This window comes from Hemicordylus capensis, chromosome 2 (assembly GCF_027244095.1).
Source record: "Hemicordylus capensis ecotype Gifberg chromosome 2, rHemCap1.1.pri, whole genome shotgun sequence".
Lineage (NCBI taxonomy): Eukaryota > Metazoa > Chordata > Lepidosauria > Squamata > Cordylidae > Hemicordylus > Hemicordylus capensis.
Window position 1 is genome coordinate 302988047 of NC_069658.1, and position 25952 is coordinate 303013998.

General features: G+C 42.8%; 1 protein-coding gene across 1 annotated transcript in view; it reads left to right on the plus strand.

The window, feature by feature from the left end:
- Nucleotides 1–25952, plus strand: part of RAB7A (RAB7A, member RAS oncogene family) — a 28029-nt gene extending 2077 nt beyond the window's left edge. The window contains exons 2-6 of the mRNA XM_053291202.1: nucleotides 18424–18513; nucleotides 20281–20407; nucleotides 21150–21368; nucleotides 21705–21833; nucleotides 22213–25952. Coding sequence (XP_053147177.1) covers nucleotides 18461–18513; nucleotides 20281–20407; nucleotides 21150–21368; nucleotides 21705–21833; nucleotides 22213–22308 — 624 coding nt within the window. The 5' untranslated portion in view covers nucleotides 18424–18460 and the 3' untranslated portion in view covers nucleotides 22309–25952. The remainder of the gene's footprint in view (nucleotides 1–18423; nucleotides 18514–20280; nucleotides 20408–21149; nucleotides 21369–21704; nucleotides 21834–22212) is intronic.

The window sequence follows — 25952 nt, forward strand, 5'->3', positions numbered from 1 at the left end:
AAGTTTTCCTGGAGTCCATCAGTGTAGTTGGAAACTAATCTTCTGTACCTGGTAAACAAATTTGAGTATTGTAGAATATAAATAGTACACATGTACAGTGTTCTCTCCAATTTTTTTCGTCTGGTGTGGAATGAGTTTTGTTCTGAGCGGCAGTATCAAGGCAGTTTGTGTGCTCATGCATTCAGAGTGGGGCTTTCCTAATTCAACCTGAGCGGGATCTAAAATTAACTGAGCCGACATAAGAAAATGCGTGAGTGCATGCGCATGCACACACCTTATAGGGAACAGTGCACATGTAGAAAAAAGTATCTCTGTACTTCATCCTCCTAATGGAAAAGAATTCTTATCGGTACTCTGGTTGTAATGCCTGAGCATAAAGTTCTACCCAAGAGTAAAGGCTTTAAAAACTTGAGATTATTTTTATTTATTTATTTTTATTTTTTTTCCTTTTATATCCCGCTCTTCCTCCAAGCAGCCCTAAGTACTACATACTTGGGTTTCTCCTCACAACAACCCTGTGAAGTAAGTTAGGCTGAGAGAAGTGACTGGCCCAGAGTCAAGCAGCAAGTATCATGGCTGAATTGGGATTTGAACTTGGGTCTCCCTGATCCTAGTCCAGCACTCTAACCACCATCTAAATTTGCCCCAACTAGTAAAAAAAGTAGGTTCCAGTTGTCAGCTTTCACTTCCATTGGGCCATCTACAACACTGTTAGGCTGGGGGGGGGTGCAATTTGGGCTGTCTAGCTACTATTGGACTACAACTCCCTTCATCACCTATCACAGTGGCCAATACTGTGATCATGGATGAAGAAGTTGGACATTTCATTCCACCCTGATAAAGTTCATTCTTGAGCTCTGCCTTCTGTGCCACAGCACTCAAATGCCTGTATGGCATCTTTCATCCAGTCACCCACCATTCCTTGACTAGGATTATAGAAGATGGAGATGATCATCTTCCAGAAAACTAGTCTGTTCTTCATCTACCCCTTCCTTGCATCTGTTGTCCATGCTTCTCCCCCCACAAGCCTGTGACCCCTGTTGAGTATCCTAATATGTCTGCTGAGACAAATATGGATGACAAAGACATATTAAGATATTCAATTTCACCAGGGTGGAGTAGAATGTGGCTAAAATAAGTTACCTAGTATTGGGTGGACATGCTAATGTTCATGGAAAATACACCTTGGTTGCAATGGGCAAGTGTCAGGAGTAGAGGCCATTGCAAACTTGTTCTTAACTGCTTGCACTCCATGCAGATGACATGCAAGAGTGCAAGCTCAGCAACACAGTAGTGATTCAGCTCAAATCAAAGAAGACAGAATGTTAAAGTATGAGATGTACTTCTAGCTTAGTACATGGTTGGGCTCTAGCATGACAGAACAGATGCTGACAGACAAGTTGGACAGCTTCAGTTTGCAAAGCTGCTTGAGAGCAACCATGCAAAGACAGGCAGTGTCCCCCATTGCAAATATGGGGGCGGTAAAGCCTAGTCAGAAGTACCCTAGTGATCCTAGGTGGCAGACATGGCTTCTTCCAGCCAAGTGGACACCCTCCATGTTGACAGGCAAACAATAAAACCTATCCAAATAAGAGTGAGCCCTTCGTCTCTTTACTGGCTTTCATCAATGTCTTGTCTTGGCACATATGATTGCTGCTTGATTGGTTTGCAGCCCATCCCCTCCATTTACTTCTTGCTACTCCATCTGTAATTCATCCTTACCTCAGGCTCAGAGCCAAGTCCTGTGAAGTTTCCTCCTTTTCAGGCTCATCCCATAATCCTTGACTCGTGTTGTCCTGTGTTACTTGCAGCCACAACTGTGAGCTCTTAGTGACCACTTTGCTCCTGTCCTGCACTCCCTCACCTTGGAGCAGCTGTCTGGAGCAACCTCATAAAATGCAGGTAGAAGGAGACGAATCAAACCAAGTGGGGTTCAACTACCTAATACTACAGAACTGTGGAGAGCAGAGTACTGCAACTGCTTCTGCTCTGCTAAGCACCTGCAAGCACGCCTCTTGAAAATCGTGAGGCTAGGCTGGAGCTTCAGATTGCTTTGAAAACTGTTGGCTTTCTGGATATTTCCTAAGAACTCATGTGGCAGTCTTCTAGGGTGCTCTTGATGTCGATCCAGTCCCTGGCATGTCAAGCCGAAGAACCTTGAATGGGGACAGGGCCACAAAACACTTGTTAAAGAACTGTTGCCACTTAGAGAAAGCTTAGGTTGGGCTAGATCCGGTCTGCTCAACTTAGACCCCCCCAGCTGTGTTTGAACCACAGCTCTCATAATCCCCAGCCACACTGGACAATAGCCAGGGATTATGGGAATTGTAGGCCAACATCTTCAGGAAGGCCAAAGTTGAGCAGGCCTGGGCTAGATAGATCAATGGTCTGACTAGGTGTAAGATAGTTTCATGGGTCTCCTGCAGCTTGCTTCAAGGCTCTTCATGTAAGGTGACTGGGTATATTTTATGGATCTGACCATTTTGTGTCAGCTAGTGTACTGATTACTCTTGGTGTTACTTAAGTCAAGATCCTGTAGTTGTGTAGTGACTCCATGAAAATCTGTAGTGGAAGATTAAACTTTACAAGTGTGACTGTCACTATTGTCAGTCTTGGCCATTAGTTCACAGACAGGGAGTACTTATGGGTTCATTGCTATGCCCAGTAGCAAAGATCTGATGGTGATTTGGAATACTGTGTATAACCCTTCCCTGGTGAGAGAACTCCATCTTTCTATCCCCCTGCATAGTGTTCATCGCTAAGTTTGGTAACTTTGCCAAGTGTCCATTGTCTGGCTTCCAAGCCTCATGAAAAGCTGTCCTTGTTGGTTTCTAACAGTCAGTAACTGTTAGAACTACAGTAAGGTGGGTGCCCAGGAGCATATTAACGTTGCAGATACTGATGATCTTAAAGTTCAGGGGTTTCTGTTTTTATAGTCCCAAATGAGAGCAACTAGTTGCCAGAGGCAGACTTAAAGTTCTCATGGATAGTATTTGTATTTCCTAAAAATGGATTCTGACTGATCAGCAAACACACCATTTTTGCAACTGAACAGGTTGTTTACACTGTAGGAAGGCATACCTTCCAGTGTAATAGAAAAATGAAATAAAGCTGCCTTAAACTGTAATCCCCTCCCCCGACCCCAGAAAAACAAGTAGCTAACAGTCCAAAATGCTTGCTCGCTTGTGAACTTCCCAGAAACAAGGGTTAGCAGTTCCTAGGCAGAATAACCTATTGTTATAAGATGAAATACCCTTGTTACGTTCATACTCCCCCCCCCCAACAAAGCTTGCCTGGCCCCCTCTGCCACTTGCCTCTAAAGTATAAAAGCACTCTGCTGCACACCAGTCTCTTGTCAGGCTTATGGTCTTATGTAGTCTTCTGAGTTCACTATTCACATTCTGTTTTTTATTGCTGTGTTCTGTGGTTGCTGAAATTTAGCCCTTGGGTAAAGTAAAGTGTGCTGTCAAGTTGATTTCAGCTCCTGATGCCCACAGAGCCCTGTGGTTTCCTTTGATAGAATACAGGAGGGGTTTACCATTGCCGCCTTCCATGCAGTATGAGATGATGTCTTTCAGCATCTTCCTATATCATTGCTGCCCAATATAGTACCAGCGGGGATTTGAACCAGCAACCTTCTGCTTGTTAGTCAAGCATTTCCCCGCTGCGTCACTTAAGGTGACAGCCCTTGGGTACTAGGCTTGAATTTCTAATACATGCAGTGCCTCTGCAGGCAGAAAGGTAGTATAAAAGCCTCTAAATCTGAGACCTGAGTAAACTACAAAAGATCACCCAGACAGGCACAGCTGATAAGCCTCCTAGTAATGTATAGTATGGCATGTGAAAGCCACCTCCAGAACTGCTTAACTCTCCTGCCTTGCCTCTGTTCTCCCTGGCTCTGGAAATACAAAAGTAGACTCTTGCTGACTTACCAGACCCTGACTCATAATGTGACTTATTGTGCTTGTGCCATATTTATAACACACGACTCCATAGTCTTTCTATGGTTTTCATATAGAAAATAGTATGGGAGCATGCACATTGCCATGGGATTTTTGTGATAAAAGCAAACCACCTACTTAGTTCTCTTCAAAATACTTCAAAGAATAAGAAAAAACCTGTTGGCAGTCTGAGAATCTGCTCTATCGTGCTGATCTGTGAAACTTGTTAATCTATATAATTCCTGTAGAGGGGATGCATGGGGATGTGGCAAGCTTCGCCCCCACTTCAGCCACGACCAATGGCGGGCCCAGAGGGGGCGACACGAGCAAGGGCGCGAGGGAGGACTGTGGACCAGGGCCAGTTGGGGCAGTGCGTGTCAGGAGCCAGTTGGGGCGGTGGGCAAAGCCCCGCCACCCTGAGGAGGAGGGTGAGAGGATGATGGGTGGCAGGCCTGCTGCCCCAAGTAGGAGGGCGAGGTGGAGAGGCAGTGGCGCTGCCTTGAAGAGGAGGGCGGGAGGAAGATGGGCGGCGGGCAAAGCCCCGCTTGCCGAGGAGGATGGCGAGGCGGCTGTGGGCGGCATCCCCCCCAGGGTGAGGTGGCAGCATGCGGCGGTGGGGATGGCTGGTCCCAACTAGAGGCGCAGATGCTCTGCACCCGGGCCCACTAGTAGAGATGTGCACGGACCATGGAGGCATGGTCTGACACTGGGGGGTTGTACTTACCTCTCCTGCCGCTTTGCCCCCTCCAGCGCTCCATTTTCAAGTGAATTTTTCGGGGTGGCAGTGGTCCTCTCTGCAGACCCTGCCCCCTTGTTGATGGCAAATGCGGAAATAACTTCCGCGCATGCGGCCGCTGCCGCACCGCACACATCACACGATGTGCACGCATCAGCGGAGGCCACATGTATGGAAGTTACTTCCTCATTTGCCATCAACAAGGGGGCAGGGTCGGCAGGGAGGACCGCTGCCACCCTGAAAAATTCACTTGACAATGGAGCGCTGGAGGGGGAAAAGCAGCGGGAGAGGTAAGTACAACCCCCCTGCCCTTAAAGAGCCACCACCCCCAGTGTCGGACTGCAGGACCAGGCCACTTGTGAACCAGTTTGCAGGCCTCCAACATGGCCTGCGGACTGGTTCGTGCACATCCCTACCCACTAGTGAATAATTAAATGATGGATAATAAACATTTTGCATAAGTGACTTACTACAAGTTTTGCATAAGGGTTTTTTTTTTTTTTTTTAGAAAAATGAACTAATATTACAGCTTATGAAAAATGTTCATATTTATTTTACTTGCATTTTGGCACATCACATTATTATGTGTATTAGTTTGGTTCCTAGAGATCCTTGCCTTTTGCTTCCTCAAGCTCCTCATCCTCTGGATCTCCATTCTCCATCATGTTGTCACAAGCATCCTCTTGGTTCTGTGTATTTTGAGATGCACAGGGACACATGTTGCAGCAGATCAACCCTGCTTTACGACAGCTGCATCTTCCTTCCTGGCATTTGGAGGTAGTGCATCCACCCCTCACCAGTTGAAGTACAGCCTTTGGCGCTGAGAGTTGATTGGTCACTATTGGTATCCCAACATCCCCTTCCAAGTAAACTTCACATAAATCCCTCAAGGGCAGCAAATGTACCATCACTGGGGAGTAAATCTTCTCCAGGCTTGCAAGTGCACTTATAATATCATTGGCATTCTTGAAAGCTTTCCAAAAACTGTTTGCCTTTCCCTGAAAAACCTCAGGTACTGTCTGCAACGCTGATGGCATGTAAGCCAGGCAAAGCAGAAACCTTGCTGGGTCCAAGAGCTTCATATATGGGCAGTAGAGGAATAGTGCAGTACAACTCTCCTTCTACAGTAACAAAATTCATGTTGGCGCATATCTCTGTGTATAGCTCTACATTCACAACCCCATGCCACTACCACATTATCTTTTTTTTTTTTTAGATTATGAGCCCTTTGGGGACAGGGATCCATTATGTTTATCTTATTTATTTGTTATTTCTCTGTGTGAACCACCCTGGGCCATTTTTGGAAGGGCGGTATAGAAATTAAATAAATTTGTATGTACTTTTTCAAGTATCTTGTTTGACAAGTAATGTGTGTGTTCCATCTTTATTTTCAAATGTGAAAGAAGCTCCTTCTTTGTTTTGCTGTGTTTGTATGCTTGATGTGGTAAGCTTTCACTGGTTGTTGCCCTTATCTTTCACATGTTGCTGTCCTGAGTGACATATCAACTTTATAGTGATCAAATAGCACATGAAGTTCATCATAGTTTCTGTATTCTGATAGAAAATCTATAAAATGTTCAGCAAGCTGGCCACAGTTTTTTATACTGTCTGGCTTATGAAGTGACTGGAGTTCTGCCATCCCATCTAAAAGTCCCACCTCAAATCCAGCTGACTGATTAGACTCACTATGAATGGCTTCTGTTTTTTTCCCTTGTTCATGGCTAGTGGCTCGGCATCCTCATCATCGGGCAATGTGTCTTCGCTAGTAGGTAACTTTTCCAGAATAGCCATTGGACTGCTTTTGTTCTGGGACTTCAGCATTGTACCATCAGCAGCAAACAGACCTTGGTACAACCAAGAGTTCATGTTTCCCTTTAGTCCTCAACATTTATTTCTGATTTGGATTTTGTCACCAGTAACATTCCAGCATAAAGGTTTCTGTCATCTTTCAGCTCAGTTGTACTATCTCCAGCAACCACTTCTTCTCATTGGAGCCCACAGGTTGATGTTTCCCTAGTTTATACGCTCAGATACAAAACAATTTCACTTTGCTTACAGGTATCTTCTTTGATTTTCTCAGGCATGACTGCCTTTGTGGTCAGGTTGAAGAGATCACTGTCCTCAGTAAATGGGTTTGCAAAGCTGTGAAGAGTGGCAGGTAGAGCTTCAGTGTTTGATTTTGCTTGAAGTTGAGTGATCTCAATAATGCATGATGGTTGGTTTGTGTACCAGGTAATATACCAGCCATCTGCTACGCATCTCCAACAAGCCTTGCTGCTGTTCTGGTGAGATAAGGAAAAACTTTGTTCTAGCTTGAGGATTGAGTGTTATGCCTATCACTCCACCTGCTACTTTCATTGAATGGTTTATGTGCTCCAATGCATGATCTGCACCAATAACAAAAAAGGGACTTTTGAACTCTTATTTACAACCCAGTTTCCATTCAAGAATCCTGATAAATCTTCTTGTCCATGTCCAGCACAGTTTGTGGTACTTAATGTCAATAGCATGTGCATCTTGAGGATCAATGGATGTACAAAGCATGACAAGCAATTTCTCATTCCTACTTTTTTCAACTGCATCTTTAAGTGACTGACCAGCATTTTCTGTAGCAACTAAATACAAAGAGTTCTTGTAACCCAGTCCATTCTCTCAAAAACACAATTCCCTTTTGTAAGGTGATGATCAAGATGAGTGAAGGTACTGCTGGATAGTACTGGATCTTCCTCAGTATTCGATTTTTATTTCTTTTTATAATGTTCTTTGGCACACTTGAGCATTTTGGTATGAACAGTCTCTTGATAACATTTTTCTGTGCCATGAATATCTTCTTGCTTCAAGATCTTGCCATGTGACGTCACCGAGGTGCCTACTAATCTCAGGAAAACTTTTATCTCCATACTGAGCATGCTCAATGATTTTTCATAGGATATAGCAACAGGCTTCTCCACTAATGTCTCCTTTGTGTTTCTCTCTCTCTGACAGATGACACAAAGCAAGTAGCTTTTGTCCATATCTTGCTACTATAGCTCCATGAATTTCAGGGTGGGAAACGCCTTCCATTGTTAATGAATCAATGGTCTCAACAATATTTAAGTGGCTCTGAGGATCTGAAACACATACAAAAACACAAATCAAAAATGATACTCAAACTTGTACACATAAAAAACAACCTCAGACTGTTAACTAGGCAAGTGTCGTGATCAGCTGGGGTTCATCTGGTTTCCACAACATGCAACTCCCACCCCCACCCCAACCTCTGATAAAGTTGAATTACATTTTTATGTTATGAAGAGAGTTAAATCGCTCCCTACATATGGCTAATTACCTTGTCTGTTGGTTTAACAGACATGAATATTGCTTTTACACTATAAAATACCTTAATGAGGGATTATAAAAAACAGCAGATTCTCAAACTGCCAACATGTGAATTCTTGGTTTTAGAAGTATTCTGAAGATGATTACACAAGTGGATTGCTTTCATCACAAATCCCATGGATTTCCAAATCATTGTATATGCTCCTGCACTAAAACCAATATTTAATACATCAGTAGAGGGTCAGTTTTGAGATGTGTGCAGGCACTGGTCTTTCTTGGGTGGTGTCACTATTGCTATTAAGAGCTCTTTTCTATAAGCAAGTGGCTCACCATTAATACTAAGCATATGGCAAGCCATTTCTTGGTGGTGCTATCAATATAAACTGGTAACAGGTAACAAAGACAAGTCTGGTCAGGACTAAAGGCATCTTTTGTTCCTTGGTAAAACGTATTTCAGCAAGCAGATCACTTCATTAGGTGAATTCTTTGTAGAGGCTGTGAGATGCAGCTGAATGTTAAACTTGTGGAAGGTCAGCTTTGGGTACATGAGTGATGTGCTGTCATGTTTAAAAATGACAAACTTGGAGCTTCACTTCAGGATTAAAGGTGGAAAAACATATCTGAATATATACTAAGGTAGGTTGGTTAACCCTCAGTTCAAATTCAGAGTAGTTGCATAGCTACTGTAAGTACTAAAGCCTTGTGTGGTTGTATTCCTATATCACTGGAAATTTAGTGCTGCTGCTAATACTACTTCAGCTTGAGGAATTGCATAGGGTGCCTTGTTGAAGTGCTCTTGGTACTTCTGGTAATACACAGGAGTCTGAGCTTCTGTTGCACTGCTGGTGTGATCTTGTTGATGCCAGCAATCACTATACAGTTTGAAGCCACCTGGTGGTAGGAAGTGCTCGGATCTCTTCTAAAAGGTAAAACTGAACTGTTAAATGTGGCCAACTAGCTAGGTAAGTGTGATCCACCATGAGGGTGGTAGATCCTTATGCCTAGACTTAAGAAGATGTACTAAGTTGGTGAATTGCTCCCTTGCTAGAAGATCCTCCCTTCAGTTTTTTTTCTGTAAAACTTGATCCAGCACTGCTGCTGTATTTGGATCCTAGAGTCTTTGGAGTCGCATCGTATATAAATCAAATAAATAATATTTCTGGATACCCTATATGGTACAATTTTACAGGTAAGACCTTCATGAGGTATAAATGGACTATTCTTAAATACAGACTTGAGTATGTCCATTCCATTCACCTGCCTGTTCTTGTGTACCTCTCTGCTAAACTGCATCCTCAAATAGCATTTACAAACCATAAGTTGTATAAACAGGCAGTGTGCAGAAAATGGGACCAGCATAATGCTCAGAGGCCTTCCATTGTTGCAGTGAGTGCTGCTTACTGCCATGTGCTTCTAGCCTGACAATAAATGCTATACACTAATGGAGGCCAGCAAGCACTGGCAACAGTTTAAGCAGCAGCTTAATCCTTCGAGTAGTCATAGCATCAGTAAGAGGAAGGGGCTAGGGCGCCAAAGTCTGCTGAATTGCTGCAGTCTTCTGAAATGTATCATAAACTAAGGGCACAGGGACTCTAGGTGGCTGTATCAAGCTTGAACTCCCTTCAAAAATCAGCTTGCCATTGAGCTGTTCTTGATGCAGTGAGATTTATCTCTGCTAGGGATAGCCCTGAGCTTGCTCTGAATGAGGTAGAGTGTGGGTAAGGCAATGGGTGGAAGCCACCTCAGGGTATGTGGAGGAAAGCAGCCTAAAAATACAACAGTGTTTAAAATGTGGCTTGAGTGGATGACTTTTCACACAGAAAACCACTTGCCTCTCATGGGCCTGGCAATAGCAGTGACTTACATAAAACTTCACAAAGATAGTAAGTGGGCTGCTGCTTCTAGTTGCCAGGTGGCTTTTACTAGATTCTTCACTTAGCCACTTCTCAGTATTAAGATAGGATGTGCTGCTTACTTATGAGTAAGGTTCTCCATGGTTCTCAAAATGAGCATATAACACTGTTATAAAGCTGCCCTGCATTCAAAATGTCTTGTGAAAGAGATGCTAACAGCTTGGTTTACAGTACAGAGATCTCTCTAAAGGCAATTGCAGAAAATCAAGTCTCTTAATTCTTATGGGGTGGGGGTGGGGAAGAGACATGGATCATTTTCCTAGTAAGGGAGGGCAAGTGATTAAGCATCCTGAGCCCACACATGATGCTGTAATCTGGCTGTGTAGCTTTGAGCCAAGTACTGTTCCTATGGTCACCAGGGGAAAGTAACAGGAGGAAAGGAAGACAGAACAGCCAGGAGAGTAAGCAATAGGAACTTGCTTAATGTGGGCAGAAATGGAAACGTAGCGACTTCCCTCAGAGTAACACGGCCGCTTTAAGGTAACCTCCATCTTTGTTCGCCTCCAATATTTTCTCTTTTCTACCAGTGTGCTAGTTTCTGTGACAAATAGTAAGCCACTCAATGGAAAGACTACTCTCCACAGTACTGAAGAGACTGCTCTTTCAGTCTATAGCATGGTGCAGACCTAGCAATGTCTAGCAAACAATAAACAAAATGTGTCTATGCTGTGGTGCCTCAAAACATAAGATTAGCCCTGCTGGATCAGGCCCAAGACTGATCTAGTCCAGCATCCTATTTCAACAGTGGCCGACCAGATGCCTCTTGAACAATCCCACAGGCAAGAGGTGAAGGCATGTCCTTTTTTGCTGTTGCTCCCCTGCAACTGGTATCTAGAGGCTTCTTGCCTCTGAGGCTGGAGGTGGTCTATAGCCACCAGACTAGTATCCATTGAGTGAGCTGTCATCTCCTTTTAAAGCCATCCAAATCAGTGGCCATCACCACATCCCATGGCAGAGAACTCCATAGATTATGCACTGTGTGAAACAGTACTTCCTTTTGTAGGTCCCAAATTTCCTATACACCAGTTCCATGGGATGGCTCCTGGTTCTAGTGTGAGAGGAGGAGAAAGAGTTATCTGTCCATGCATAATCTTAAACAGCTCTATCATGTCTCCCCATAGTTGCCTCTTTTCCAAAGTAAAAAGCCGCAGATGTTGTAGCCTTGCCTCATAAGGAAGGCGTTCCAGGCCCCTGATCATCTTGCTTGCCCTCTTCTGCACCTTTTCCAGTTGTACAATGTCCTCAAGATACAGTGACCAGAATTGTATGCAGTACTCCAAATGTGGCCACACAATAGATTTGTATAAGGGCATTATAATAATAGCATTATTTTCATTCTCCTTCCTGATGATCCCTAGCATGGAATTGGCCTTTTTCATAGCTCACATACACTGAGTTGACACTTTCAACATTGTTGAAATGTTTTGGAACAAGAGGTTCTAGGCATTTTCAGTAGTGTGCGTCTGACCAGAAGTGCTTCACGTGTTACAGAAATGGGCAAAGCCTCCTTAGGGTAGGATACACTTACTGATATTGCTTAATACCTGCATGGCAGGTCTCTGATAGTTGGGTCTTATGCAACACAGGCAGGGCTACTGTTACAGGTGGCACTAGATCTTCTCTGGAAACTTAACTCGATGCACGACTCTAGGCCTGAGGGCCAAATCTCCTTTTACATGATGGCCGTGTTGCTGTCTAAAAGAAGCACTAATCCAAGCTCCACTAGCATCGCTGTCGTAATTACTTGTACTGAGCAGTAAGTGATCTTGGTGTTCAACTGACAAGTCTCTTGGGAGTCATGGCTTTCTAACTTTAACTCTGTGGTCAGCTGTTCTAACTCTTGCACTGCTTTCCAGTTTAGCAGTAATCATGAGATGCAGTTCACTTCCTTGTGGCTACCCCAGAACAAAGACCAAACTGACCCACAGTGGGGCAGTATATGCATGTGGATGTTTTCTGGGATTGGGGGTCTCATCTGTGTCCATCCATAGGAACAGCTCTGCTGGATCAGGCCCAAGGAAGCCCATCTAGTCCAGCATCCTGTTTCACACAGTGGCCCACCAGATGCCACTGGAAGCCTACAGGTAGAGTTGAGGGCATACCACCTCTGCTCATTGCAACTTCCATAGTTGTGCGTGTAAGGTCTGGGCTAAATTATCTGGAGATTGGACCTGAAGAAAGTATAGCTTGTAAAGTAAGAAGCCATTCACCAAACTTAAAGTACAATTAATAGAAGTGCCAAAAAGTATACATGACAAGTAATTCTTCACATGTGGAGGACTAAGTTAACCCACTAAGGATGCCCATTAAATCTAATACTGACTTACTGTAACACTTGAGTGTGTGGCAAGTTGCTTCTACCTGTAATAGACTGAATCACTATATGTGAGAGCATTCTGGGCTATTTGACTCTAGCACAGACAATATGGGCACTTACTGCTCATCCTACTTGTAGGGATGTGCATGGAACGCAATTTGGAAGCCAAATCATGGCACATCGCTTTAAAATGGAGGGATTATGCATCCCTTTTAACACGGAGAGCAGATCCATACCTGCTCCTCCTCTGCTTGTTGCCACTTCCATAATCACAGCGCTTTCCCCAGCTCTCTCATGCTGGCGAAGCGTCTCCCAGTTGCACGTGTGTGTGTGTGTGTGTGTGTGTGTATATATGTGTGTGTGTATATATATATATATATATATATATATATATATATATATATATACACATAGCAGCCATTTGCGTGGTCAATACTGACCACAATAATGGCCACCGCACATGCACAGAGGCCACGTGTGCCAGCATCACGTGGGAGCAGCTGGGAGACATCCCACTGGAGCGCTAGCATAGCTGGTGGGAGTACTGAAATTACAGAAGTGGCAAGTGGAGGAGATGCAGGTATGGACCTGCTCTCCATTTTAAAGGGATGTGCCAGGATTCAGTTTCCGAATCACGTTCCATGCACATCCTTACCTACTTGGACAAGAGTACTCCTTACAGCTACCCATCGGAAACTACATCTTGCAAGGTGTCCAAGAGCCATGATACATGATGACCTTTAACTTTCAAAAAGGAAATGCATAGTTATGAGCTCAAACAGTTGGCTCCTTCTACATGTGACAGTGTGCTTGTATATTTGGCACTTGAATAAGTATAACAGAATAATAGGTATAAGCAGGGTGGATTTGATTTAAATCAAACTGATTTAAATCACGATTTAAATCACTAGCAGGGTGGATAAAAATCAAAAAAATTGGATTTTTTTGATTTAAATCAGATTTTTTTGATTTTTATCCACCCTGCTAGTGATTTAAATCGTGATTTAAATCAGTTTGATTTAAATCAAATCCACCCTGGGTATAAGGCACCAAAGTAACAATCTGCCCTATAGACTGGACATGTGTTGAATGTCTTGGACTTGATTAAAAATGGATGAGACATCAAGTACAGAGGGTATAAGGCAGTCGCTTATAGGAGTAAGATTTTTTTTTTCTAGAAACCAAATAATGTTTTCTAGTACAATCAGTACTCCAGTGGAATAGTTTGACTCTTTCCATGTTCATGCTTATGTCCACTACCACTCCTGGTATTTCTGTTGACAGTACCCAACAGAAATAAATGGGTGGCCAAAGGCTAGTTTTTAACCATATTCTTGCAAACTTGACAGCCTAGCAGAACTGAGGGTATCAGTCTCGGGGATAAAATCATGTATCAGCGAATCACTAGTACAGGTAGCACTGTCTCTCATTGTAAGTTCTCTTGAAGAAACAAACCGCTTTTGGAATGCAAATCCTGTATGAAACAGCAGACATGCACCCCCAGTTCTGGTGAATCTAGAAAATACTCGAACTCTATAGAGTCTGGAGCATAGTGTTAGTGAAGTAGACTGTAGGGCCAAGTGGCTGCCTTAAGCATGAGCTTGTCAAGATCTAGGCAGTATCTGCCAGAGGTTAGAAGTAGCTTACAAATCCTTTTCCCACTTTTGAGCCGCCCCCCCCCCTCTCTCTCTCTCTCTCTCTCTCTCTCTCTCTCTCTCTCTCACACACACACACACACACACACACACACACACACACACACACACGCTCATTGAAGAGATACACAGTGTTTTCAGACAATGTCGTCATAGTTATAAAAACGCTGTAGTGAACTTGTATCGTACTCTGCTTTAAAAGCAAAATAGTGTGTGTGGGAGGAAGTAGTTAATATCTGACACACTACTAAATCTGATATGAAGTCAAGGCAGTGACCCATTGGGAAATCTTGCTTTTGAAGTTGATGTAAAGCATTTCCAGAAACATGTGATCTGGGTGGTGGTGTGTGTGTGTGTGTGTGTACACACACACACACACACACACACACACCCCAATAGGTAAGTAAAGACACTGTTGTAAATTCAAAATCCCCAATGAAGTACCAGCTGTATGAGCAAGTAGCTGTTCTGCCCTCTGGAAAACTGGAATTCCCTCCTCCTGTCTAAAACTAAAACTTGAATGTGCTAATCAAGTTTGATAGCACTGCTAATACACACTCAAGCTAGTCGAATTGATCTCAGAAGGTTAACTTGGAGCAGTTACTTCATGTAATCTGATCTCACAGAAGTGCTGCTTTGCATGTCATTAGGAAGCCCCTTGCTCTGTGGATGGTGTCTACAAAGCATGTGAGCCTCCAGGAATCCTTAGTCATGCCTCAGTGGTAGGAATGCTTAAACCAAAGCACTGAATGAGGTTGTACATCATTTAACACAAGGCAGCCACTTTTAGGCTGACTGTATCCTAATTGTGGTGTCACAAGGGCCTATTTAGTCCTTAACACAATTCTACTTCAAAGCTATTTTTCTCAACGATAGCATTATTCATCCTTGTTTCATCCAGCCACACTCGCCTGTCAGAATTCCATAACAAGCAGCAAGTTGAACATGCCTTGACCTCTCAGTGTATAGGGCAATGGTAACCTGGTACATTTTGTTGCAGCGGGCGGGGGGGGGAGATGAAGAGGTTAGTGCCTGGAGCTACCATTAAATTGACTTGGGGTGTCCTTTTAAAGGGCATCAAAAAGCTACCAATCAAACTAGTTATTCATACCTTGCAGATAGGGTAACTCTGGCTGTGGTATTGCAGTATGATTTAACTCTATAGCTTCCTGCTTTGAACAGTAGCTTCTTAAAGAAAACCTGCTTGCAGGAAAGGGCATAAGAAAAACAAAGCTGAGCAAGAGATTGCACTTATAGAAAAGCCTAGGAATACAGAAATATTGACATATGAAAATGGCACATGCCTCTTCCTTTTGGCAAGCATTCACATTGAACCATATAGCAACCATTCAACTTCAGTATTAAATTAACTTGACTCTTCCCTTGCGTGGTAGCTCCTATTGAGCTAGAGCAGAATCTTTGTCAAAGTTCAAACAAAAGCTTGGTCCAAATTACTTCATTAGAGGAACAAGAGAGACCTTAACACTATAATGGTTGTGCAAAATTAGACTACAAAATGCCACAAGGCAGGAAGGGAGAGGTAGAGGGGTGGGTGCGTGTGTGCACACGCGCAAGCGCAACTTGCATAGCATGGTCTATATGAACATAAGTTGTGATGACCAAATACATGACTATATGCCTATGACGGTGAAGACCTCTGTGTAGAGGCAACTTGCCCCTGGTGAAGTAGCATAAGCATCTCCTAGTAAATACTTGTATTGAACCTACAGGTGCTGCTTAGAGGACATTCTTAGCCAGAATGTTGTTTGCTGTTGCAGTACACACTCCTGCAGCTCTGACTATCCAAGTGCTGGGCCCAAGCAGAGATGTGGGTTGTCTGGGAAACTTCCCCCTCATTTGCATGATAGGCCTGACTCTTCCCCCTCAAACTTACTATACAGATTTTCCTGATGTCCTAAACTGTAATCTGATCAGGCATGATTCACCTATGTATACATTCAAACAAACCCTCTGCTATATTAACTTCCCACAGAGTGGCTTAAAATTTTTTCAAGTAGCTGAATAGAAGTGGATAACTTTCCATAGAAAATTATCCATGGGGAAACTTTTGCAGAATGTTTTTGTTTTGGAAAACATCTCTGGGCACAAGGCAACTAGAAGTACTTGGAAGCATACAATGGAAGGGGGCAAGAATATTTGATCAGCAGTTACAAAACTATTAATGAGGCTCAAGTTGACTCTTGGAATTATGTAGTTGAAAGAGTGGTTTGCCATTCCTATCATGAAGCAAGCTTTTTCTTGAATCCAGATTTTAGTGTTCAGTCTGGCAGTACTACTTGATCATATTGCACTGCTGGTTTTACTTGGCGGCTGTGGGTTTAAGGCCCTTTGTTCCAATTGAACAGGAGTGAGAAGCCTTCAGGATTCTTGTGGTTCTGAAGTATTCTTGGTTTTAAAACAAACGCAGCTACTCTGGAGCTGCACTTGCATACAATATTAAACATCAAGTCAGTGGCAGCAGAGAAGGTCAAACATGACTAGAAGGGACCAAGATTTGCACCCCCTTACAAATCTGGATGCTTTATAGATGGAAAAGTCCCACTCCTGTATCTGGCAAACTAGATGTGACATTATATTTGGACCTGTATTTTAACTTGAATGGCAGCTATAGTGAATAGAATTTAGATCCCTGCCATGGCATGGAGTCTCCTGATCCTTTGCCCCGCCAGTCAGCCCCCTCAGCCATTTACACTTGAACCGAGCTTGCGTGGCCAAACCAGTCTCCTTCTGGCCATGAGCTCTTAGTTTTTATCTCCAAAAGCAATCTTCACTTTCACAGGGTTAAGATCCTAGAACAAAGGCAGTGTATCTAACGGTAAACTGGATTTAAGTATCTTTGCATACTGAATTTCTATTGTAGTGTTATCTGCTGTGTTCAGATGCCAGTCTGTGTATACCAGCTGCAGACCTGGGGCCTTTCCCTTGGTGCTAAGCAAGATGCCCTGCCTTGGCCTTGAGTAACTAGGGAGCTTTCTATACAATATCTGCCCAGCAGGCTTGTTGCGATCCATGGCAGTTTTTTTTCCTGGCACCAAAGAAAACCATGCATTCAACAGCAATGAATACAAATACTAGCTGATATTAGTTTGTTCTAACAGTTCCAATCACTAGCCATTCCATCGAAGGCTTTCTTTAAATGAAGGCTTTCTTTAAATGCAAGAGGCTGCTGTCAGACTGGATCTGTGCTTTAGCAATGGATGGACTATGGATCTTGTGTCGAGATTAAAGTATTTGCTTGTTGAGCAGCAAAAGTAGAAAGGCAATACTTGGTGCACACTCTCCCCAGTTGCTATTGACTAAGCAGATGAACCTCTGTAGCTGCTTCATGTACTTCAGTATATGACCCTAACTATAGATATTGGTCAGTATCCAAAGAAATGTGAAATCATTCTTCAGTTCTGTGCCTTTGTCACTCAGGGTTTCCTCAAGTCCTTGTTCTGCCTCTTTAGTCGCTCTTCCTTCAAGCATTTGGCCGGTATCTTTTGCTTTCTAGAATTCCTTTCTTCTGAGGAGGCAATGATAAACCCCTCCTGTATTCTACCAAAGAAAACCACAGGACTCTGTGGGCACCAGGAATTGAAATTGACTTGAAGGCACACTTTACATGATGATGATGATGACTACTACTAGTACCTCCTCCTAATGAATAATACCACTTTTCCTGGTCCTGGAGCATGTGGGGTTTTAGTTCCAACTGAACTTTCTTTCTTGAAAACCTTGCAAAGATTTCCATGCTGCCTATTTTTATTCTTTGGCACAGAGAATGTCCATGAACATTCCATTGCATTAACCCTGCCAGCAGGAGCTACAAGTTTCACTGCGACATAATCCCTTTATGCTGTGGCTTGACATGGGGAGTATGCATAAACCTGACTTCTGTTCAGTCTTGTTCTCCTCCTTCTCCCCACTTGCATGAGAGTGCAACTTGGCTTTTACAAACCTGAATCATGTACTCCTACTAAATATTTTTTAGTTTCCATTCTTACAGTAGTATATTTGCTCATTGGCCTACATTCCAATCTGTAGTACATAGTCTTGTGCCTGTTATTATCTTTTAAAAGAAATAACACTTTAGATTAAGCTGTAATGCATACTGACTTAGCATGGACTTGTGCTACCTGGCTAATATTATGGATCAGTGAAGTGGCTTTTACAGGCCACTCTAACAGGCTCTAAGCTTTGGAATGTCCTTGAGGCTGGGTAATATGGCAGCCTTCATCTATCATATAGAAGACACGAGTCTCTGTAGCAGTGGTTCTGATCCTTCCCTCTCTTCTCTGTATTTGGGATTAATAGCCAAACTCCTCTCCATGGACTTGAAATGCTATAGTGACCTGGTAAGATTTCTGCTTCCACCTATAAAAAGAGCCCAGGTCTACAGGTAGAACAGGCCAGTATTTGAGAAGGTAGTATCTAGCATGTTGCTTATTTGCAAGGCAATCAGTTGTCCTGGACTCAGAGGCCAAGTAGCAAATGGAGCTGCAGGGCAAGACTTAACATTTTAACTTGTCTTTTTGTTTAGCAAGTGCACTTGAATTCTTCATCTGAACTCCTAAACAATGACTTCTAGGAAGAAAGTGTTACTCAAAGTCATCATCCTTGGAGATTCAGGGTAAGTGGAACCTGAACATAGTGATGGATACTATGCATAGTAGCAACAACTTTATTTGTAATGCATTTAGTGGGGAAGTGTGTTCATGGACTGCTTGGGGGTAGGGGCCTGTCTGTGTGTACCTAACACCAGACAGCTTCTATTATTTATTAGTCTGCTGGCACAGTAATACGATATAATGAGCCATGTGAAAAATCCAGGGTAAAGATACTTGCTGAAATGTAGCTGTGCCTGAACTGTGAACAAAAGAAGAACCTGCAAAGTAGCTTGCATTATGTGAATGACCACACAAGTAGTAGATCTAGGGACTATAATAAGCCCCAGGATTATATCCTCCTTCCTCCTTATAGGTAGATGGCATACAGCTGCTAGGATGGTGCATGTGGTTAATGGCTCAATCTACAGAAACAAATTTCTCTTAAATAAAAATTAAAATGCAGATTAACTTGCTCTTGGGTCACACGTCTTACAGAATAACTTTCCAGGGTCATAGATGTGCAAATTATGTACAAGAAATGGGCAAAACTGTCTATAACACTTGTGGTAAATCTCTGCAAGCATCCTCCTTGCATTACATTGGCTATACAGTTTGTAACTGCTTCATCTAAATGGAGCATCACTGGCTCAGCTTGGGCTTTTAAACCCACCCGAAGAGAGAGCGAGCGTAGATGTGGAACAGAAAACACAACTCTAAAACTGCGCTAGCTCTTGGAGCACTGCTCTAAGCCTTAAAACAGCATTTTACAAATCCATCATAACACCGAAAAAGCTGCATAATACAAACTGGTTATTGGGGATAGTTATAGATCAGCATTATTGGTAGAAAAATGGTTCCAGAATTACTGCTTGGATGGTAATCCACTCTGCTTCTCTTAATAAACAAATCTGATGTCATGTAGCCTCAGTTTCTGAATAAGATGCTATAACAGTCTTGGGATACTTTTCTGTGAAAGACTTGCAGCTGAAATCATGACTATGAAATGGTGAATGGTGCCATGTCCATATGAATGGAAGCACCTCCAAACTTGTATGTTGGGGAAAACTTTCTCTCCAAGCAGTGTGAGCAGTTGTAGGGTTTTACATCAGAGATGGAGGTTATAAGCTAAGGCCACAACTGCCTCATCCTTGTATTCCCTTTTCCTTCAGTTACAGGATATAAAGTAAAACCTGCAGGAAACAGCCCCTTGTAGGCTGAAGAATTTTCTTTAGGCACCACTGAATTCTCTCAAGTAGAATTGCTCACTGAATCTTCTCGGGAGATCAACATCTAGCTTATTGGAGACAACTATCAGTTTACAAATCCCTTGGTATTATTAGACACTGAAGACCATATGTGTGAAAGGTTATTGATATTAGCATATTGCACACCTTTGCCATATGTAGTAGATGTCCCACATCAAATGGAACACACGGTGCATTAGGTCAATACACATCCTTGAAAGTGCTGGTTTAGTTCCCTCCTAGTTTGACCTATTTGGCATGATGTGTTGCCTAGAATATCCTTTACTACAACAGAACCTCTAATTTTCTAAAGGGGTGCCTCAAAGATGGATCATACAGATTCTTGCTCTCATGTGAGTAATCTGTAAAAGACTGAGCAGTAGTTAACTTTCTGCTGTTGTTGAAAATTGAAAATGCTTCAAAAGAAACCAGTCACTGATGTGACAACTTGTATATTCTATGGTGTGTGCATAAGCTGTATGCTTGTATTAAACTCTAAACTGTACAAATGACAAAATTTTTAAGTTCTCATTTTTCTTCCTACAGGGTAGGAAAGACCTCTCTTATGAACCAGTATGTGAACAAGAAATTCAGCAATCAGTACAAAGCTACAATAGGAGCGGACTTTCTGACAAAGGAAGTGATGGTAGATGATAGGCTAGTCACAATGCAGGTAAAACTAAATTTTTGCTTTGAGAGTCTTCCTGTAATCTTAAAGATGTACGCATCCTGATAGTAACCCCCTCCCATTCATGCCTACTGCAAACTGTACCCCAAGAGGTAGGACATTCAGCTTGAGAAGTGCTCTGGCTTGGTGATGGGTTAATACCCCCAGCTATCATGGTGGTTAGAGCAGAAGCTTGTCCTTGTCATGCCGGTTAGAGCGGAAGCTTGTCCTTGTCATGCCGGGCCTTGGACACTTGAAGAGCAGTGTGGTACCTTGTTGATCTTTAGCCTCTGAGGCTCAGCATGAGGTCCTATTCCTTGCTCTTCAGGGAGGAGCTTTTGATTGCAGGGGTTGAATCTCTACTAAGTATGACTCTTGCTTTCAAAATCTCAGTATAGCTTGAGAATTTTCAAGTTACAGAGATCTTGAGTGGGAGTTCTCATGATGCTGGGTATCCTGCTGCCTGAAAGCCCGGAGCGCTTGCCTTGGAGTGAATTTGAGGCCTCTAGAAAACCAAACATGTGCTTGTCTGTTAATGATTGTAGATATGGCCATATTGCACTCGGAAGTAGTAGTTGTGAATAGGGATCTGCTAGTCGTATCTTTTGGAAAACACTTTATAAGCAAGCTTATTAATACCTGTCTTCCTTCAAAATCCAGTATAATAATGCTGCATATGCAGCTTCATGGCAATGGAGAAACTGTCAGATGATTATCGGCAAACCAGTATATTCTGTTATCTCTGTAGATATGGGATACAGCAGGGCAAGAACGGTTTCAGTCCCTGGGAGTTGCCTTCTACAGAGGAGCAGACTGCTGCGTGCTGGTGTTTGACGTAACGGCCCCAAACACATTCAAAACTCTTGACAGCTGGCGAGACGAGTTCCTCATTCAAGCCAGTCCACGGGATCCTGAGAACTTTCCATTTGTTGTGCTGGGAAACAAGATTGACCTAGAAAACAGACAAGTAAGTTGATTGGATACTGTGCTTCTGAACTAGAATACTCATCGAAGCAACAGCCTCAGGTCTCACTCCTGAATGAATTTAAGCTAAGAGCAACCTTCTAGCCTGGGTCTCAAGGATGCTACTGTGAACTCAGTCTATACAAGTGTGGACTATTTTGGAGAATGGAGGTAATGATACAATGTAGCCTGGATATACAAGGATTCCTGAGAACTAGCAGGTCATTGGACTGTACAGTTTGAGGAGGAGTCCCTCTGCTTTTGGACATTGAATAAAAAGATTGGAAATATGTAAACGTAGGTTGAATCTGGGTAACTAATAGATGCTGTCTCATTACAGGTTACTACAAAACGAGCACAGGCCTGGTGCTACAGCAAAAACAATATTCCTTACTTTGAAACCAGTGCCAAGGAGGCCATTAACGTGGAACAAGCTTTCCAGACAATTGCACGAAATGCACTTAAACAGGTATGAGTTGCTCTTTCTAGTGCCCTCTTGTGGTAGTCCAATAATATTGTATGGAAGATCAAGCTAGATGATTCCTGTGACTGGAAATCGACAGTAGAGGCACTGCTGCCCTCATACATGCTTGCGCTTCTGTCCTGTCACAAATCCTGTCTGACTGGGAAACACTACAAAAACCTGTTTCCCGAGTGAAGGTGCCCGTCGGGTATAGGCTCATCCAAATTGGGCTGCTTGTATTGTATTGTATTCTGGGGAGGGGGTAGCCCTGGTCCCTTCAGAATGGCACAGTGCCACAGTAATTACCCTCCACCAGCAATCTTGTAGAATTCTGTTTAATTGAACAAAGGGCTGAACTGTGGCTGGTGATTTCTTCTCTTGATAGGAAACCGAAGTGGAGCTTTACAATGAATTTCCTGAACCTATCAAACTAGACAAGAATGACCGACCAAAGGCCTCTGCGGAGAGCTGCAGCTGCTGAGGTGGGGCTGGAGGGGTTGAGCACAGTCCTTCACAAACAGATATCACACTTTAGGCCTTCAAACACACAGCCCCTCTCTTCTGTGTAAAAAGAAACAAGAGATCCCATTTCAGTGGCCAAAATCACTCATCTACCATGAGCGACTTGTAAGCCCATTTCTCTACACGATTCCCCTTCAATGTCCCTGCATCCCATCGCATTATTTCATGGTAGCAGACCTTTCTTCTCTAGTTTAAAAAGGAAACTCTTATGTATGTTTGGAACTTAAGCTACTTCCGGGTGTCAGTGGAAGACTGTGTACAGATAATCTGTAACAACTTACCTTTAATTGTCTTGTGTTTCCCCTGTGAAGGCTGCAACTGGAAAGGCTGATTACCCATAGTTCATTGCAAGCTCAGCACTCAGTCCATCTGGGTTGAGTTTTGTATGTATCTGTTAATGCTTGTTACTTTTAACTAATCAGATCTTTTTACAGTACCCACGTATTATGTAATGGCTTCTCTAGGAAAAATCTTATAGTACATGTTAATATATGCAACCAATTAAAATGTATAAATTAGTGTAAAATTCTTTAATTACATGTTTAAGTACTGAAACACAGGTTGTTTAGGAAATGAACAGGACACTTGTGGAATGCATTGTGCTAGCAACACAAGTCCAGATAGAGGCAGTATTCTGTACAGTAGAAGCAAGAATTATGTAAACACTTTTATTGATTTTTAAGAGCCAAAAAGCTTCATCTCCTGGAAAAAACATTGTCTGGCTTCTTGTAGCTAAAACTCTTCAGAGGATTTGCAAAACCATGCACACTGGATTATTGGATTTCAAAAATTAAATACAGCTTTCAGAATTCTTTGCCTTCTACCCCTTCATGATTATTTCTGCAAAAATAAAGAGGAATCTAACATGAGATGTCTGACTTCTGTAGAACAAGCTCCATCTGGGTTGTGATAGTCCATCTTGATAAATGGCAAAAAACATCCCCTTTTCCTTTCTCTATCTTTACTGTTTGGATTTTTTGGAATGGAAAACTGGCAACTTTGTTCTGCCCTCTTGTTCTTGCATTTGTTGCTTTCTTAAATAGAGCACTTCTACTGTTCCACCCCGCCAGAGGTCTACATTCTAGTACATAGGCAGAGCTCTTCTGTAAAGAAACATGCCAATAAACTTAACAAGAACAAAACTTGTTGCTTGTCTCCTTACTGAAACTGGGAGTGTCTGAGCTGCTGTTAATCCACTTTTGTCCAGTGACAATCCATGCAGTTTTTCTAACTACTGTCACCTGGTCTGGAGGGGATAACTGCTTGCCAAGGGAAAAGGTAGGTTTAGAAGTACTAAGATCAAACTACCCCTTGCAATCTGAAGAAGCATCTGTTTCTTGAAGCTTAACCATGTTATGCATTTAATGGCACTACACATACTGGGAGAAAAGATTGTAATGGCAGTTGGGCAAAATAGCAGAACTACATTTTGATAAAGCTCTAGTAGCCTCTTAGTTGCTAAAAATAGTGGTACATATGCTGGTAACCTCCAGGCTTGATTACTGTAAGGTGCTCTGTGGGGCTGCCTTTGTACATAGTGCGGAAGCTACAATTGGTACAGAATGCGGCAGCCAGACTGGTCTCTGGGACAACACGAAGGGACCACATAACACTGTTTAAAAGAACTGCACTAGCTGCCAATATGTTTCTGGGTGAAATACAAAGTGCTGGTTATTACCTATAAAGCCCTTAATGGCTTGGGTCCAGGCTATTTGAGAGAGCGTCTCTTGTCATAATCCCTGCCTCCTGCTCCGGTCTTCTGGAGAGATGCAGTTGCCACTGGCTCATTTGGTGGCGACCCAGGACCAGGCTTTTTCTATGGCTGCCCCAGAGCTCTGGAATAAGCTTCCTGCTGAAATAAGTGCGTCTCCTTCTCTTTCTGTTTTTCCAGGAAGAACCTCAAGACCTGCCTGTTCTCTCAGGCTTTTAATTAGAATTTTAAAAAACTTGTTTTAATTTTATTCTATTGGTTTTTATTTGTCATGTATTTTAATTTGTGACTTTTAAATATTTTAAATCTTGTACACTGCCTAGAGATATACATATTGAGTGGTATACAAAATATGATAGATAAATAAAAATAGTGCATAGCTGATGCTTTTTGAGTTTGTAAGATGGGGCACAGCTAATGTGGCTTGTTGCAGTTACTCTTCCTTGGCTAAACAATGCATGACTAATGGTTGAATCCTTTGGGGATAGCTGTGACTCCCTCAGAATTATCTTTAGATCTTCCTCAGAAGAACACCTGATAGCGCATTAATCTTAGAAACTGAAGCTGCTAGCATAAATGGCTTGTCTACTAATGTTCAGAGTACATCAAGAGCCACTGGAGACTAGAAATACTGAATGCTCCTGTCTGTACTGCACTGGTGGTAGAGAACACAAATCTTCTCTCACAGAGAGGCAGTAGACCTTAAAATGGCAGAGGTAGCTTGTTGCAAGTCATCTCAAGCAACAGTGGACAATACATTGCCCTGCCACCTGGGCAAGCCTGCTGCTATAATGAACCTCACTGGCCCTGCCACAGCATAAAGGGATTGTGTCGCCGTGAAGCCTGTAGCTCTCTAGCTGACATAGCTCCTTGCTAAAGGCTGTGGGCACCCACCAAGTGCATTGTCTTGCTGCCACTGTGGCACCAGCTTGCTAATGAGCTCCCTCATCTGCCTCCACCAAATATGTCTCCTTCCAAAATGGAGGACAAATTTGGGAGTGGAGGGTGGAATCATGTGTGCACAGAAGTGCAAGTGAATGAACTGACCCAATAGTGATACTACTGAGTGAAGGTGGATTCTCACTGCCTGATCCAGCCAGTGCTGCTGCTTGGAGTCCCACAGTGTACAATTGAGGGGACCTGCAAGCACTCTAGGGACACTACTAATTTAGCAACTAAAGCACTATCACAAATAGTTTGGATAACAAGATACAGTGTCATCTTTATCTGCTGACTTCTTCAGTAGGTGAAGATAGATCACTTATGCATACCAGTCATTTGTTCCTTATAGCTTGTTCCTCCAAAGCTTTGCACTTTGAAAACCTTGTTGAAAAAGTATTGTGCAAATGCCCATGGACATCATTTCCATGCTCTACCAAGGAAGCAAGCACAGGGGCTTGGACTACATCATAACACTGGCTCTGGTCTACCCAGTTGTGCCTTCAAGTAGTAGTTCACAACACTAGGCCAAAGCACTGCTGCCTGTATTCTTCCTAAACTCAAAATGTGTGCAGAATGGCAACTTGCATGGAAGTGCTAGATGTAGCAAAAAAGGTGTGCTGATTCAGCCTGATGACTGTGATTTAAGCACATACTCTTCAAAGTGATGTGGGAAGGAAGGGAGCTCCAACATGCAGTCTTCTCTTCATAGAGGAAAAGGGTCCATGATGTAGGGTGAATTGTGTATAGCAGGCAAATTTGGCTTTGAGAAAAATCTTGTTTATAAGTGTAACTAGGGAGACAACATACAGAGAACTGGAACAGGCAGGCAAAAGGTAGATTGTGTTCTACCTATGATTGGCAGTGATCTATTTATTTTCTATGATTTCTGTGTTAACCGGCAATTTCTGACTCAGTTCAACAATAGCAGCAATAAAAAGATGTTTTTCCTA